At 46.8% G+C, this 17,262-nt stretch overlaps 1 protein-coding gene and 1 long non-coding RNA gene across 2 annotated transcripts; both read right to left on the bottom strand.

The window, feature by feature from the left end:
• Positions 1-9,111: 9,111 nt before the first annotated feature.
• On the bottom strand, positions 9,112-12,576 carry LOC135287911 (zinc finger protein 541-like). Its single transcript, XM_064401153.1, has 4 exons — positions 12,011-12,576; positions 11,588-11,676; positions 10,973-11,059; positions 9,112-9,488 (listed from the first exon to the last, which is right to left on the bottom strand). Exons 1-4 carry the CDS (start codon positions 12,072-12,074, stop codon positions 9,480-9,482), a joined length of 249 nt encoding a protein of 82 aa, XP_064257223.1. The 5' UTR covers positions 12,075-12,576; the 3' UTR covers positions 9,112-9,479.
• Positions 12,577-12,674: 98 nt separating this feature from the next.
• On the bottom strand, positions 12,675-14,895 carry LOC135287940 (uncharacterized). The gene is made up of 3 exons (XR_010351366.1): positions 14,753-14,895; positions 13,478-13,527; positions 12,675-13,317 (listed from the first exon to the last, which is right to left on the bottom strand). It is a non-coding gene; the product is annotated as an uncharacterized LOC135287940 (long non-coding RNA).
• Positions 14,896-17,262: the final 2,367 nt, after the last annotated feature.

The following is a 17,262-nucleotide window of genomic DNA, read 5'->3' as shown; positions in this document are numbered from 1 at the left end:
AGCACGCTTCAACTCAGCAGCTCGAGAAGCCTTAACAAATCCTCCAGACAATTGGATCTGGTGGATTGAGACTTTTGGACCCCAAGAGGAACCCTCGTTCCGACCCCTTAAACGCAGTCCCTGCTGTTGCTGTGGAAAAGAACTTTGTGAGGCATGGGTAGCCTTTAAATGCGGTGGTTGTAATAAGGTTTATTGGAAAGAACAAAGGTTAATATATCACTTGTGGTGTGAGAGGTGTGCAGGCGAAGACATTAGGAGGGGAGATTGGGCTCTAGTATTAGAGAAAGAAAACGGAATACCTTATACTCAATTTCGGAGTGTGTATGAGACCCCAGAACAGCTCTTGTTAGCATGGGCAAGGTGGCAAATTAAATGTTGGTCGAAAAAGTGCCGACAGATCGCCAATTCCCGTATTCTAACTGCAAGGTGCCGACATACAGTACCATACTTAAAGACCTCGATAGTTGGACCCCTAGGAAAAGACACAGACCCAGACACAGCTTTAAATAATTTGATTGCTAAATTTGAACGTCTACATATCAAGAAAAGCCGGGCCAATCCATCCCTGTCATAAACTTTGTAAAAGGTTGTGGTGAGTCCACTGCCAGAGAGGGAGGGCTCCCAGAAAAATACGTACCAACCTCGTTGGGAGGGATTACTAGGGAAAGAACTCTAGAGTGTCCTAACCAGTCTCTTGGTCCTTACAAGGGTAAGACTCGCAAGCAGAATAACAGCTATAGGTGCGACTCCCCATTAACCCTCTTAAGAGACGAAGGAGGTGCAAACCCCATCCCTCAGAAGATCCTTGCCGCCGAGAAGATAACAACCCTCGTAACTAGTCGCAAACTAGTTGACGAGCGAGGCGGAGGGATACTCAGCAGAAAGATGGAATTTCACAAAATGGGAGCACCAATAAAGCTTACAGGCAGGGATCAAAAGGACCAAGGGACTCAAGTTGAAGAAAGGGTGAAACTGGACAGGCTGATTATTCACACCCATACTGGCAGTGGATGTTACTCAACTTTAATGCGAATATTGATGATATGGTTATTGATTAGGGAAACATTAGGAAACAGCGTAAGCCATGAACCCTTCAAATGGTCACTCATTAGGTGGGAAGATCAACGAGTCATAACAACAACCACAACTTCAGGGGTCCCCTCCTTTAGATGTCAGCTATGCGATATTATCCAGGCTAAACCCTGTTTAAATAAGATAGGGTTTTATATGTGCCCAGCGTCGAATCCAGGGAAACCATACTGCAACTATCCTGGACACTTTTATTGTGGATATTGGGGATGTGAAACGATAGCTCATGGCTTTACCCCAGGAGGAGGGAGGGACTCATATATAAGAGTCGGATGGTACCCATGGGGCTGTACCCCTCCCCGATTTGATTTTGCCGGTGGAGTGACAACGGGGGGGAACTGCCAGTCCATTCAGATAAACGTGACCTATGACAAAATTAACGATCCAGTCTGGGTCACAGGAAAAACCTGGGGGGCAAAATTATGGGAACCAGGAAAGGATCGGGGAGGGCATTTTCTAATAAGAAAAGAGCCAGTCCCTCATGATCCGGAACCTGTGGGACCGAACCCCGTACTTACTGAAGAGGGGAGAAAGGGAGAAAGGGGCAATTATTCATTAGTAGAAAATCACACAAGGAAGCCGACTCAGTCGGGAGAATGGCCACTAACAGCTCCACCTGCTCAGGAGTATAGTATGCTGTGGAAAGTGATGCAAGCTACATTCAGAGTTCTCAATACTACGAACCCAAATTTAACCAATGAGTGCTGGTTGTGCTATACTGTTAACCCGCCTTTTTATGAAGCTTTAGGAACTACAGCAAAACCTAGGAGGATTAACGGAACCAATCCACGGAAGTGCCTTTGGAAGAGAGGCCAGGACAGAACCCCAGGGATATCAATAGTTCAGGTAACAGGGAAAGGGAGGTGCGTAGGAAAAATTCCATCAGACAAAAAACATCTGTGTGAAATAGATGTGACAACCGTTAAGTCTGAAAAACCGGCTAAGTGGCTTCTCCCTGCAGTAAATGCCAAATGGGTATGCAATACACTGGGAGTCACTCCATGTATATCTATACCTCATTTCAATGAGTCATCCGAATATTGCATACAGATTGTGATAGTTCCCCGAATTATATACCATCCAAAGGAATACATATATAAACACCAAATCACTCCTAAACATCATTTAGTGAAACGAGAACCCTTTACGGCCACAGCTCTTACAGTAGCCGTCCTATTGGGCTTAGGAGGAGCAGGAGTAGGAACAGGGGCAACTGCCCTAATAAACCAGCAACGGGGTATGAAAGACTTGAGAGCCTCAGTAGATGAAGATCTAAGTAGAATCGAAAAGGCAATAGATGGACTAGTCAAATCAGTAAGATCTTTATCAGAAGTAGTACTCCAGAACAGACGGGGATTGAATATACTGTTTCTACAACAAGGAGGGTTGTGCGTAGCATTACGAGAGGAATGTTGCACATATGCAGACCACACTGGAATAGTGATAGATACCATGGCCAAGCTCAGAAAACAATTGGAGAAGTGAAAAAGGGAAAGGGAAGCACAACAAAACTGGTACGAATCATGGTTCAACCGCTCCCCTTGGCTTACCACACTCCTGTCCACTATAGCGGGACCTCTCATATTGTTTATCCTAACAATCACTTTCGGGCCTTGCATATTTAATAGATTGATTAATGTGGTAAAGGGGAGATTGGAAGCCGCCCACCTCATGCTCATTAAGGCAAGGTATGAACCTCTAAGCGATGGGAACACAGAGGACTACTTAGAGCTCAGCAGGAAGGAGCTTGCCAGATTCAGTGAACAAAAATAGTGACATAGAAAAAAAGGGGGGTTTGTGATGGGAATATAACCTTTTTGTTCACTGAAAACAGGAGAAAACATAAGGTTGTGATGGGAATGTGACCTTGTTGTTCACTAAAAGCAGGAGGAAATATAATGTAAATAAGTAACCGCCAACTGCCATGCGATAATGTATAAGACAAAACATTGCTGAGCTAATCAGGATACAAGTTATTCCCAGCTCAGGTTCCCAGAGGGGGGGGGCGCCGAAGAAAAGTACCAGAAGCCCTATTCAACGACCACCAGGAGGCAGAAGGAGACCCTCTAACAACCTGGTGGACATGCGCGGAGGAGCACCGGAAAGGCGACGGAGCCAGGAGCGCGGGAGAGTACAAAAAGGAGAACGGAACTGTTTTCGGCGCAGTAGTTGGCGGAGCAAGGACTCCCCCACCGCCCAGCGCTGCGAGTTTGCTTTCTCTTTTCTGTATTATTAAATTAGCTATATAATTGACCCGACTGACCCATTGTGCTCATTTATAACAATGATTGTTGTCCATCAGTAAGAAATCTCAGTGTAACAAAATGCCACCTGGATTCATCAAAAAACCAAAAAAAACAACAAAAAACAACAAAACAAAATTTAAAAAAAAAAAAGGGGAACTGCTTTTATTATAAAAAATTATTCCCTGGGAAACAAAATGTCGTGTAAAGATGAAAGTATTAGTAAAGATTTAATTACTCAAGGTGTCTTGGAAGACAAAGCATTTGGGAAAGGTGAATCAGATCCTGTTGTGGGGTCATCAGTCGATTCCCCAATGATTCAAAGTTTTAAGAATTATTTATATTAAGTTTATAACCTTTGTTATTTTCGGGTTTTGTAAGTAATGCTGATAGATAGTGATTGTTGTTAATACTAGATGAATACTTTGGGAAGGTTGTCTTAACCCCTTCAAGCACTTCTTGTTAGGGAGTTTTCAGATTTTTGTGATGAGAGTTGTTGTTGGTGTGTTGTTGTGGTGTTTGCAGCCGGCTTTCATGTGTTTTTCTATTTTTTTTTTTGTGTGATCACCTGCAAGACACTTGTCTCTTCAAGATCCTGTCTTTTTATTTCCTAACTATTTAGATGTTTCTGAGGGTTTTTATCCAAATTGCCAGTTTTGTGGTTCTTTTATTATTATTACAGAAATACTCCAGCAGAGAATTTAAGAAGTGTGCTGTGTTTAGAAAATCTCTGTCTTGACAGAAACTTCAGAAGGATTCAATTATTTGCTGGTTTGATTGGTTTGTAACCCTAAGGTTTCTTGTTTATAACAGCTGTTTTTAAAAGTCCTGTTTAAAAAATGTGTTAAGTGATACTCACCAATTAGAGTTCGGGCTCTGGCCAAGTTCTAACTCTATTTGGATAGAGTGACTGACAATCGACCCAGATGTTTTCTGCATCAAATAGTATTCAAGTCCTTTTGACTTGGCGATTTGACCATCTATGATGGCTGAGCCATTTTCAGAGGTGATTTGGAGAACCATGAATCCGGACATGATTTCTCCAATTCTCTGTCATTTTAAGGTTTATCAGCTGTCGCAGACTCTGGGATAAGAGTTCAGTGTTGTAGTGTTTGGTAATTTTCTGATCTTGTATGTGTTGTTGATGGTGTGTATTATCTGAATTTATTCCTAATTACTCTTATCTTAACATTTCTCTATGTAACATTGCAAAATGAAACCAGGACCCATTCTTCACCTCTAGGATTTTGTGAAAATTCTTCAGTCCTGCGGGGACGTGGGATTTGTTTGTGTTTTAACAGGTGCAAAGTCCAGATGGATTTCAATGAAGAATGTGAAACTCTATCAAGAGCAAGAGAAACGTTGACCATTCAACAAGCAAAGAAGACAGACAGATATTGGACTGTGTGACACAGGGCAGTGTCCGGAGACGAGACCTTAACCTCCCTATACAGCTGACAGTTTGGTGTGGAACTAAATACTTACTAGGTGCATTTACTCAGCAAAACAGAAAAACGGGGGAGGCGTGGGCCTTGGAATGGATATCTCCTCCACTTCAACAGCATAAAACCCTCCTTCAAAAAATTGAAATTTTGGCTGATTTCATCAAGAAGGGTCGTGAATGGACACCACAGATCATGGGAAAGGAGCCTGCTCAGACACGGGTACCAATGAAGAAAGATACATTGACCTGGTACCTGATAAACAGTATGGAATTACAAGAGGCACTGTTAGGAGCCGGAAGTGTGATTGCCACTGATGATATCCCCAATATACCGTTGAATTGGGTAGGGCAATGGGGTTGGACTCAATGCCCAAAAAGGTCACAGAAACCCCTGGCGGATGCCATAACAGCCTACACAGATGCAGGAAGAAAATCCAGAATTGCTGCAGTGACCTGGCAGGAAAAGGGACAATGGCACCATCAGATTCTCCAGGCCTCCGAATTGGATACTTTACAAACCATGGAGTTATTGGCTGTTGTTTGGGCCATGATGCATTTTTCTGGGCCCCTCAATATAGTGACAGATTCTTTGTACGTTGCTGGAGTATGCGAGCGAATAGAAGATGCCTCTATAAAAGAGGTTCAAAACAGGAGGTTACATGAGCTGTTTATACAGTTACAGAGGGCAATTAAGCTGAGGAAGTATCCTTTCTCTGTCATTCATATCAGAAGTCATAAGTGGGATATTGGTCTAGGAAAGGGTAATTCCTGAGCAGATAAGCTAGTCTCAATCACACATGTGACTCCAATTCCCAGGCAGACTATGGCCAGAGGGGCACACTCCATGTTTCACCAAAATGCAAAAGGCCTCCATAGAGAATTTCAGATATCTATGGAAGAGGCACGGGCAATAGTCAAAGCCTGTCCCATATGTAGTCATCATAATGGAGGCTGCGGGTTAGGTCTAGGAGTTAACCCCAGAGGGCTGAATACAAATGAGACCTGGCAAATGGATGTCACACATGTTGCTGAATTTGGAAGGATAAAGTTTGTGCATGTTACTATAGACACCTATAGTCATTTTATATGGGCCGCAGCACAGACTGGTGAGAAAACAGAGCATGTAGAGAGGCATCTCAGTAGCTGCTTTGCAGTAATGGGAGTGCCACGGCGTATTAAGACAGACAATGGGCCTGCCTACTGCAGCAAAAGAATAAAGCAATTTGTGCAAATGTGGGGGATAGAACACGTGACAGGCATCCCTAATTCCCCGACAGGACAAGTGATCGTAGAAAGAGCTAATGGTACCATGAAAAGATATCTAGGTAAATACAAAGATATTAGAGAGCCGCAAGAAAGATTGCTAAAGTGTCTATTTGTCTTAAAACACCTGTGTGTTTTTGGGGAAAGCAAAGTTCCTGCTGTAATTCATCATTATGTAACAGAGAAAGATAGTGTGAGGCAGGACGTATGGGTAAAATACAGAGATCCCAAGACAGGACAATGGCAAGGTCCTGCTAAGGTATTATACTGGGGCCGCGGGTATCTTTGTGTTTCTACCCCTACAGGATCCTTGTGGGTAGCTGCTAAATGGACCCCAGCAGCCGTGTTAGATGGAACCAGACCCCAGACAACTGAGCGAAGAGGACGGTCGGCGAGTGGAGGCAAAGCTGCTGATCACCATTCGACTGATACTTCTCAAGCTGAAAGGACACTGTAGCTTTGCCATTGACCGAGCAATTGATCGGTGTCAATCTCTGGACAGTATACTAAGCCTGATTCCTACACTTCATACATTTTATCATAGAAGGCATAAGAGATTAGCTTGTATTAAGTGTCAAAATACTCAGTGTGCTGCATGGATATTGCCTTTTTGCGGGGCTTGTCAGCAAACTAAGTGGGTGCTTCAGTCCCAGTTACCTGAGCTGTGGTGCAGAAGCTGTGCATTTTATTGGCAGTGGGATTCCTGGCAAGTAGAACTCCAGGCCTTTACAGGGTTACCTGGCTGCCAAGGGTTACAGTTGTATGAGTCCCCAGAACAGAAAATTCTCGCATGGTTTAGGTGGGAAACCCAGCACTTTGCCAAACACGTTTACAGCAATCTCAAATGTGTATCTTACTGTGTAAGTGTGGTCGGGGTATTCTCCTCTCCCAGTTAGATATAGTAGGTCCGATTCTGGGGGATCAAGATCCCAACCAAGCGTAGGATGATTGTTTAAGGGCTCTAAAAAGATTAAGTCTGGGCAGCTCGAGAAAGAAAAAGGAGAAAGGAGAGAAGAGACTTTCTTAACAGTTTGTGAGCAACCTGTTAATTTCCCAAATGTCTGGATGGTTCAAAACAGCGCCCGGGAAAATCAGGGTGATGTGGCAGACTTATGCTGCTGTTTTACTCATTTTTACCCTCTTAATAGACAGCCCAGACATTGCCAAAGGAGTGGGAACCCATCAAGCATGGGCTCCACCTCAGCCCAAGACTAATATTTGGATCACCATGGCAAATTTAACTAACCAGGAGGCTATTTGCTTGTCATTATCTTCTCCCAGCAATCCATTTACCACCTGTTTGGTTGGACTACCGGCAGATCCCTGGCCATGCCCATCAAAAATACCCACCTGCAAAACCAATGACGCCAGGGTCAGTGTAGATAACTGGGACCAATGGATTTCTCATTTTCCTATAGCACTGCAGGAACCCCAAGAATTGGAACTATTAGGCTCAGTGATGGCGGATGCATGCCTTAGGTTTAAGCATAAAAGTCAGCTGCCAGCCAAGAACTATTCTACTATTGTAACTTCTAGCATGGCCATTTACCGTAATGCAACAACCTGGTGCAATTATACCACAAAGAGGGTGTCAATCTCATCAAATGACCCTATTCAATTACCAGCAGGTTACTTTTTAATATGTGGGGACTGTGCTTGGCTTGGTGTCCCATCGATGCTGAGAGGGAGGCCATGTACAATTGGACGGTTGTCTCTACTCACACCCAATAAATCCATGATCTTAAATATGAGCCACCGCTATCATAGAATTAAAAGAATGGCCCATGCGTTTACTGCTGACTGCAAAGATGATGTAAAATTTTGGTCCCCAGGGGCCATAGTGGCAGCATCCTTTTTGGCTCCAGGGGTATCAGCAGCAGGTGCCCATGCCATTTTAAACAAGCTGCGATGCTGGCTTGCTAAACAAACTAATGCCACTTCTTTGGCACTTTCTAGCCTTTTGCTTGATGTTGATTCTATTTGCCATGCAACGCTTCAGAATAGAGCTGCAATTGACTTCCTTTTACTGGCACAAGGCCATGGTTGTGAAGAATTTGAGGGCATGCATTGCATGAACCTCTCTGATCATTCCCAGTCCATCCACTCCCAGCTCTCTGAGTTGCGAAGGTTAACTGGTAACTTATAGGTAGAATCGGGCTCCGGTATTGATGAATGGCTCAAATCTTTAGGCTTGGGATCATGGTTGCACTCTATTCTTAGAGTCATCATTATAGTAGGCATTATAGCTTTGTTAGTAGTGTTAGTTTTGCCTTGTTTTTTGCATGTGCTTACACAACATGGTTCAAAGAATGATACTTGCTGCATCTAATCAGACTATGCTTGTGCAACAGAAAAACAGGGGAAGTGTGGAAGATTTTGTGAACAGCTAGCCAGTTGACAAAGGTCACACTGATCTAATACCGATAGTTAAGCAAGAAGGAGATGAGGATAGGAGTCAGCAGTCAGTGTCCAAACCTGGCAAGGGCACTGTGCCCTTGGTGCAACATCAGGATGGGGGAGAGGATGGTTAGTTAGAAATATGAAGAAAATATGTGGACAGCTGCAACATAGTAGCCACAAGAATGCTAAGGTAGGCGTAGTTAGCTGATAAGTAACTAAGCAATAATGAGCTCGCATTTTGCAATATGTATTGGCCTCATTAGCACCAATATAAATGTATGTGCCTATCAATAAAGTTTTGAGATTTGCTGATCACTCATACTGAGTGCCGCATTTCTTCCACCGATTACCACAGGCCTCAACCCACTACTTTTATCCCAGCAAGTACAGTGAGACAAGAGCACTCCTTTAGATCCAATGCATTGAATTCAGCAAAACCTCCCCAGCCACTCCCAGCTGAGATGTTCAGGAATCAAAGGAGGAAGCTCCACCATGATTTCATTGGCAGTAATGGGGACACGCCTCTGGAAGTGCTGCCAGCTGAGCCAGGGGCTGGGCCTGGGGGGGACTCCTGTGCCCCCATTGCCCTCTCAGGGCAAATGCCGTGCCTGCAACACCAAGGAAATGTAATGAACACTGCCTTGGGGATTTCATAGAGACAGAAAGGCAAAATGGAGCAAACTTTGGTTTAATGATAAAAACAGATTGTGTCTCAACAAAGACAAAATGTGAAAAGTTGAAGCATAGAAACACCAAACCTGTTACATTTATTGCTAAATCTAACACTACTGATACATCTTGAATAATACTTATATATCTTAGCTAATAAACAGAGAGATTACTATCATGTAAACTAATAGAAGAATAAACAATCCTAAAAACTTGAAAAACAATCTTATTTCTATCTATCCTCTTGACGCCTAACTCTTGCTAGCCTGGGGCAAATGCAGGGCTAATTTGGCCTTTTCTTCTTGGGGAGAGGCTGTGCATCCTTGTGTGGGCAATGTCTTCTTCTGTGCTTGTTCCTCTCCTTGATTGTTTCAAACTCCCTGGAAGACAGGAAACAAACCATCCATTGTTAACTTCATACACACCATTAAGCCAAGCGCCGAGATCTCCCTTTTTGGATGAATTTCCATCTTTTCAGGCTGTGACACCTTTGTAAAGTGATCAGCACCATGAGTCTCATCTTTCTGGTTTCAACTCTTTGAAATGTCTTCCTCCTTTTGCTTCATCATAGGTTTAATTGGATCAGCAGCATCAAAGCAAGCTTTGATGCATGTGTTCCTGCTTCTATGAACTGTGTCTTGTTGGGGCATGGCAAGGTTTCACTGGGAATGCTGGGTTTGAACGAAGCTGTTTGGGTTTCAAGTGGGCTGTAAGCTTGAGCAGGGCTGCCAGGGGCGATCCTGCAAGTGGCCTCAGCTTGCCCTGTGGTGCCTTTGGAAAGGGTCAGCGTGCTCTAGGCCAAAGGGGCAGGTGGGAGCAGAAGGAGGAGGAGCTTGCGCACCGTTGGCACTGCCCGCACGGAAAGGGGCCTCCCGCCGCCTGGGGCGGCTGGCGCGGTTGGCAGCAGGGACACTCCGCACTGCCAGCCCGCTTGCAGCTTCTTTTCCCTGTCTCCCCAGTCTCCTTCCTGGGAGGGCTTTTCCTCCTCTTCCGTTTGCCCGCAGTCTGGGAATCAAAGAATCCTTATCAGTGCTTCCTTCCTCTCAGAAAGCTGGAATTCACAGCATCCACCCCAAAAATCTATCAGCCTAAGCAAATTCTTCCAAACCCCGAAGAGCTGAGAAAAGGGCTGGATATGGCAGTGGGCTGCGGCAGGCTGCCAGCCATGGAGGTTGGAGGAAAATACTCCCCTTCACTACAGCTCTAAGGGGGTGGGATAAACACGTGGCTATCTCTAGTTCTACATGTCTTATTTCTACCTCTCTGCCTAACATCTATTTATCTCTGGTTTTCCTCCCCACATGTCTAGGGCATGGCTTTTACATTCAATCACACTAGTGAAGACACATGATTACCTATATTCAGCTACCCAAAATGATCTCTCTCTCTCCCTCTCTCTGTCTCTCTCTGTGAAGAAAATTGTTCTTTGCTGGTAAGGAAAGTATTAAAGGTGCCATGGCACCGGCAGCTCCTTCTTGGGGATACGCTGGGGTGCTACAAAAGATCTCTAAAATTTGGCAGCATCTCCATGAAGGCAGCCCAGATGGCTGATGTTAGCAAGCAGTGGGGAATGAAAGGTCTGATTGGAATCTGAGGGTGCCAGCCCTTGAGAAACTGATTTGTAGAGAGTCAAAGCCCATTTTGGTGGTGGTGCTGCTTTGTTGGGTCAAAGTTGTGCTCCAGAATTCCGTATTTTAGGGTAGCAGCACAAGAAAGCCCCGGGCAGCACCTGCTGCGCCTCTCCCAGTGCGTGGGACCAAGGGAGCTTGGCAAAGCGGCGTCTGGCGTGGCTTGCCAGCAGGGCTTGTGCCCTTCTGCCCGTTTCTTGACCCTGCTGGCATGTCTGGATTTTCTTCCCACTCACCTGAGCAAGAGTGCTGCTGGCAAGTTTCTGCTCTTTTTTCCAGCAGTAGTAATACTCCACACACTGTGCCACGGTCTTACTTGGGATCTGTTGTGAAAAGCAAAAGAAGGAATCTGAAATGGCCATCCTGTAGGGTGCATTGGAGAACAATGAGATTACAGAGTAAAGTAGGAATTAAAGTCACGGAGAAAATTGAGGAGGGTGTAAAATGAAATCAATATGCAGGAGTCAGAGAGGCATTATGCAATGTAATAAACCGAGTATTGTGCTACGTGGTAACGCATGTAATGCACAGATCAACACCAAGTCCCTCTAGCAGAGTTCTTCTTTGCCCCGTTCACTGCAGTTATCCCAGCACAAGGTGTTGTGGAAGCAGCAGCACACCTGGGAGACAGGTTTAACAGAACAGAGCTTTGTCTTCCAAAACAGCCTGGAGAGAAGGGCTGCAGAGGAAGGATCACCATTTTCACACAGGCCTTCCATGTCCTGTTCTGTGACTACTTTAACAGTTCTGGTACTTGAGAAAAGAGGGACATAGGTGCAGTATTTGGTACCACAATAGTCAACTTGTCCTTTTGATGATCTGCCAAGGTGTGGAATGTCCTGTGGCTTTACCTGCTTCTGGATGAGATGGAAATCCTTGCCGTAGGTGTGGAAAGCCTTTTGGAAGGCCTCCTTCTCCTCAGGTGTCCATCTATCAGAGCCTGGCAAGAAAAAGCAGCAGCTGAATTGATCCCTCTAGCCACTTGAAGCAGATCCCACTGGCTGCCGAAAGCAAGCTGGTGCCAGCCGTCATTCACGTGTGTGCATGTCTGCTCCCTCAGAAGGTGATGAAGACGAGAGCAGGCATTCCCCAGGGAAAAAAGCATGGAAAACGAGTCAAGCTGAAGGAGTAGATGCTGGTGCTTTCCCTGCCCCCAGAGAAGGCGAGATTGTGTGCTGGTTTTAAGCACAACTAATTGAAGCAGAAATGCTTGACACAGCCATTAAGGGCACGGCAGCATGTGTCAGTGAAGGAAGAAGCTGGGCTTAGGTTACCTGCGTAATGATAATCAGCCAAGGGATGGCCTTGAGCTGTTGGAGGACCCCCTGAGAGCAACATCTCCAGAGCCTCCTGCAAGATGCAAAGGAAAAAGGCTTGAGCTGCCCCACAACACAAAAAAGGAGCCAAACCCCACCCATGCTGCCCTGCAGCCGCTTTGCGTCTTCAGCTGAGGATTCAGGACACTGGATCTCATATGGGTCAAAGATTGTGCTTTGCTCCCAGTCCCTCATTTTTGCTGCCCAGCCCTTGGCTCCTGCTCCCAAGGGTAGCATTTTCCTCTCCAACTCCATGATTTTGCTCCTCCTGCACCCTGAATTGCCTCAGCTGACTGCGGCTTCTGGGAATTGCCCCTCAAAATGTCTTAAAGAACACAGATCTCCAGGAGGTTTTCAAGGCAGCAGGCTGCAGGACCCTGCGGCGCTGCCTCCAGGAGAGATCTTGTCCCTGCTGGAGCCATTTGGGCTCAGCCCTGCCGCAGCTGGACGAGACACAGCAGGCAGCGAGTGCTCTGCTGCTTGTGAACTCCCTTCTTCAAGGAGCAGCCAGGAAAGGCTGTCCCGCTGCCCGGACCTTATCAATTCCCTGCCCACTCTTGCCCGCGCCCAAACAGCCGCTTCCTACCGGAACGCTGCCGCAAGCCTGGTGCAGGCAGTGCAGGGCGAGCTCCAGCTGAGCTGCTGCCCCGGGGAGGCCACGGGAGCTGGCCATGTCCAACAGTTCTCTGACTGCAAGCACAACAAAAACCCACCCAAAGTCAGCCTTGAGCCAACAAAGGGGAATGCTTGCCATACAAGGCAGGAGGAAAGCACAAGAGCTAAAGCCTGCAGCTTGGAGAGCACGAAAAGGAGAGCAAAGCAAGGGGAAGCTGAAGCAAGGGCCCACCTAGTGCTGCCTCTCCCTTCCAAGCAGCTTTTGGCATAAGGAGTGGGGGCCAATCTCCCCTCTTCCAGTGGCAGATGCCCCTGACCCATTTGGAGAGCAGCACAGTTGCTCTTTTTCCTGCTCTGCTGCAAAAGCAGAGCATTCTCCTTGCCCCTACCACTTCCACAAGGGAAGATGGGCATGACAAGGAGAGAAGCAGAGCCTGCCAAAAGCTGCCATTTTACCCAAAAACCAGCATTTTACATGCCCGACTATCTCAGGAGTGGAAGGACAGCTACCACTGTCCGGTTTATCCAGGTCAGGGTCGTCTTCCTCCAAGGGCTTCCAGACCAGGGTTGCAGGCTCTTCAGCCTCACTTGGCGGCCCGGTCTGCAGCTCGGGGAGCTCGGCCTGAAAGTCACTGCCAACATTGATGTGTCTAGAGGAAGAAGGAGTAGGACGTAAGAAAGGCAAGTGGTCAAGAGACACCTGGTGTGCAGCCACGGCCTTGGACCAATCCCACCCTGACTCTGAAAGAGCAGTTGTCCTGCTCGCCATTCCTCAAGTTTGCTGTCCTTTAACCCTAGGCCAAAACTCACGGCTCAGTGTGGGCTCTCGCTTTCCTTTTCATTGTGCCTCTCCTTTCCACCTGAAAGAGATCAAAACAACGCTCCAGATAAAACTCATTCTGCCAAGATGTGTCGGTAGCCTGCTTTTCATCCTCATCATCACTGAAAACCCCAAGCTCCTCTGTCCCAGCTCCCCTCCATTAGGTGTCATTGCTGTGTTTTTCACTTGGAATTTCTGAGGCAGGTCCCTCTAGCATTCTGCAGCTTCCTGAAGAAGGAAAGCTGAAGGGCAGGCACTAGAGTGCCGTGAGTCTTGGGGCCAGTGAGAAGAGCCAAGAGGATGCATGGAAGATGCACTACTGCAGGCTTGGGTTGGATGGAAGGAAAAGGTTCTTCAGCCAGAGGGGGCTTGGGCACTGGAACTGCCTCCCCAGGGAAGGGCTCCCAGCACCAAGGCTGAGAGAGCTCCAAAAGTCTTTGGACACTGCTCTTGGGCACAGGCTGGGATTCTTAAGGATGTCCTGAGCAGACCCAGGTGCTGGGCTCCATGATCTTTGGGAGTCCCTTCCAGCCCAGAAAATGCTGTGATACTGTGATTGTGTTCCTGAGAAGCACCACTCAAGAGGACATTTCACAGCTGCCTCTGACCGTGAGGCAGAGCCAGCCCTACACACATTGAACAACACAGACAAATCTATAGCAATATCTCTCTGGAAAAGAGATGCAAGGCAGGTGGAAAAAAATCAAAAAAGCTATGAAAATAGAATATTGTTCCAGTGTCTGTAAGTGATGTAAGTATGTGAGTACATAAGAATTGCTGCAACCAGATCATTTTGGAGGATGAAAGCCAGTACTGCAGGACAAGCCCAGCAAACTGCTTCCATGCTCTGATGGGCAGGCATCCCAGAGGAGAAGTCCCATCCTTCTGGTTTTTGAAGCTTTGCAGGAGGTGTGACCAGAGTGAGGGTGTAACAGGATTAGTGGACACTGAACCCCTGACCTCCCCCGGAATGACCAAGTGGTTTTGGGGTTACCACAACGTAAATGGGTGCTAAGAACTTCTAATCAGGTGATCAGTGGACGAGAATCTACAAGTGCACCGTGACAGCTCCCTACATCCTCTATGGAAAGGTCTGTATTTCCCCTGGAGGCAGCATTATTCCTGGAGAAGTTGCACCCTGCTTTCATGTGCAACCTCGTCTGGGGAAAGTGACCACACACCATATCTCTGGTGGTTGGTGGCAGAGCCAGCTTGAGCCTCCTGCTGTTCTGTGAGTGCTTTGGGGCCCACGGGTATTTTCTTACCTTGCACAGTGCCAAAGTGCTGTGGGGATGCCTGGCGGCAGACGAGGAGATGAGGATGTCGCTGCAGAGGCCAGCTGTGGCGCTGAGTGCAGAAGGTGGCTACTGAGGGACAGCCAGGAGCAGATGCTGCAGCTGCTGCTCCAGCTGCTCCACCAGTGTTCCACCAACGGCCGCAGGAGCAGCAGACAAGGGCAGTTGCTACGGACACAGCCCAACATTCCATGCAGAACCCCAGGGGAGCCATGGGACAGAAACAGGGATAGGCCACCTTTGCCCCTTCTACTTCTTCTGCTGAGAGTTTGCTCTGAGGAGCTCCCATTGAGGCTTTTCTCCTCAGTCCTCTGGACGGGGAAAAGCAGAGCAGGGACAGCTCTGGCTCTCCTCTGTGCTTCTCTGTAAGGTGCCTGCAGCTGAACAGGCAGAGGAGGCTGGCACTGTCCAAGGGCCCATTCCACATTTCCTGCACTGCAGAACCACAAGGACTCCTGCCGCTGCCTCTCCTCTGGCTCTGAGAGGAGCTGGAGCTTGCAAATCGTTCCATGCAGAACCAAGTGCAGAGCTTTCTCTCCAAGTGGCGGCATTCATCCTGCCCCCTTTCTCAATTGTCTGGTGCCCAATAATGTCACTTGATGTTTTCCCTCCTTTGGCCTGCTGAGCTGGTCTCTCACCTCAACACTCCATCCCTGAAACTTGGAGAAACGGGATGTTTCTCAGGGCAGCTGATGCGGACACACACACTGGGGCAGTGCACCAGCATTGCTGTAGTCAACAGGTCATGCAGAATTTCTAGGTCTCTCTTCCAGCTCCCTTGAAGAAGGGAGAATGTTCATCTCTACTACTCTGGCATTCCTCTAAGGAAGGAACACCAAGAGAATTTCTTTTCCACACTAATGACCTTCAGCTTTGTTTGACTACTTAGGTGCCAGATATGGCAAAACCCAGCCACTTGTACTGCTTCCCTGCCTAAGGTTTAAGCAAAAGCAAATCTTGCTTCCTTCCCAGCCTGCATGTTACACCTACACCAGCCACCAGCTGGGAAAACACCTGGAACAAGGCCCACTGCAAGGCAGATACTTTGTAGGCTCCAGATCCCACCTGCACTGGCTCCAGCAGGCAAGGGCAAGCTTTGGTCACTTCCCAGAAGCAGCCTGGCCATTCCCCCCTGCCTCGCCCCCTGCCATCCTCCACAGCCCCTGCTGCCAAAGCCTTGCTAGGCAGAGCCATTTGCTGGGCTCGGTAAAAGAGTGACTTGGATTCTTCTTTGGCGCAAATACCAAAGCTGTGAGAAGTGAGAGGATCAGGTTCACAGCCGCTCTGCTTTAGCTGAGGACATTACTGGAGGCTCAGCGCCTGGTCCTTTAAATAGAAACTGAATCTGAACTCCTGGTGTCTTTGTGGTGCATGTGGATGTTTCTTTTCTAGAATCAGAGAGGTTAGAAAAGTCCTCCAAGGTGCTCAAGTCCATCTGTCCCCCAAAACGAAACAAAGTTATGTTGCTGGGCAACAAAAAGGCCTCAACCCACTACTTTTATCCCAGCAAGTACAGTGAGACAAGAGCACTCCTTTAGATCCAATGCATTGAATTCAGCAAAACCTCCCCAGCCACTCCCAGCTGAGATGTTCAGGAATCAAAGGAGGAAGCTCCACCATGATTTCATTGGCAGTAATGGGGACACGCCTCTGGAAGTGCTGCCAGCTGAGCCAGGGGCTGGGCCTGGGGGGGACTCCTGTGCCCCCATTGCCCTCTCAGGGCAAATGTCGTGTTTCCAACACCAAGGAAATGTAACGAACACTGCCTCAGGGATTTCATACAGACAGAAAGGCAAAATGGAACAAACTTTGGTTTAATGATAAAGACAGATCATGTCTCAACAAAGACAAAATGAGAAAGGATGGAGCATAGTGAACACGTAACCTCTTACATGTAATGATAAATAACATACTATTAATCTACTAGTAATTTAACACAACTTATCATCTAATAGTACTAATACATCTTTTATATTATTAATGTATCTGAACTAATTAATTGAGAAATTCCTACCACGTAAATTTAATGGACGAATAAAGAATCCTAAAATCTTAAAAAGCTATCTTATTTCTTTCTAATCCTCTTGAGGCCTAACTCTTGCTAGTCCTGGACAAGTGCAGGGCTAATTTGGCCTTTTCTTCTTGGGGAGAGGCTGTGCATCCTTGTGTGGGCAATGTCTTCTTCTGTGCTTGTTCCTCTCCTTGATTGTTTCAAACTCCCTGGAAGACAGGAAACAAACCATCCATTGTTAACTTCATACACACCATTAAGCCAAGCGCCGAGATCTCCCTTTTTGGATGAATTTCCATCTTTTCAGGCTGTGACATCTTTGTAAAGTGATCAGCACTGTGAGTCTGATCTTTCTGGTTGCAATTGCTTGAAATGTCTTCCTCCTTTTGCTTCATCATAGGTTTAATTGGATCAGCAGCACCAAAGCAAGCTTTGATGCATGTGTTCCTGCTTCTATGAACTGTGTCTT

Source organism: Passer domesticus, chromosome 31 (assembly GCF_036417665.1).
Source record: "Passer domesticus isolate bPasDom1 chromosome 31, bPasDom1.hap1, whole genome shotgun sequence".
Lineage (NCBI taxonomy): Eukaryota > Metazoa > Chordata > Aves > Passeriformes > Passeridae > Passer > Passer domesticus.
Note: the sequence above shows the minus strand (reverse complement) of the source record. Positions and strands in the feature narration are given on the sequence as shown.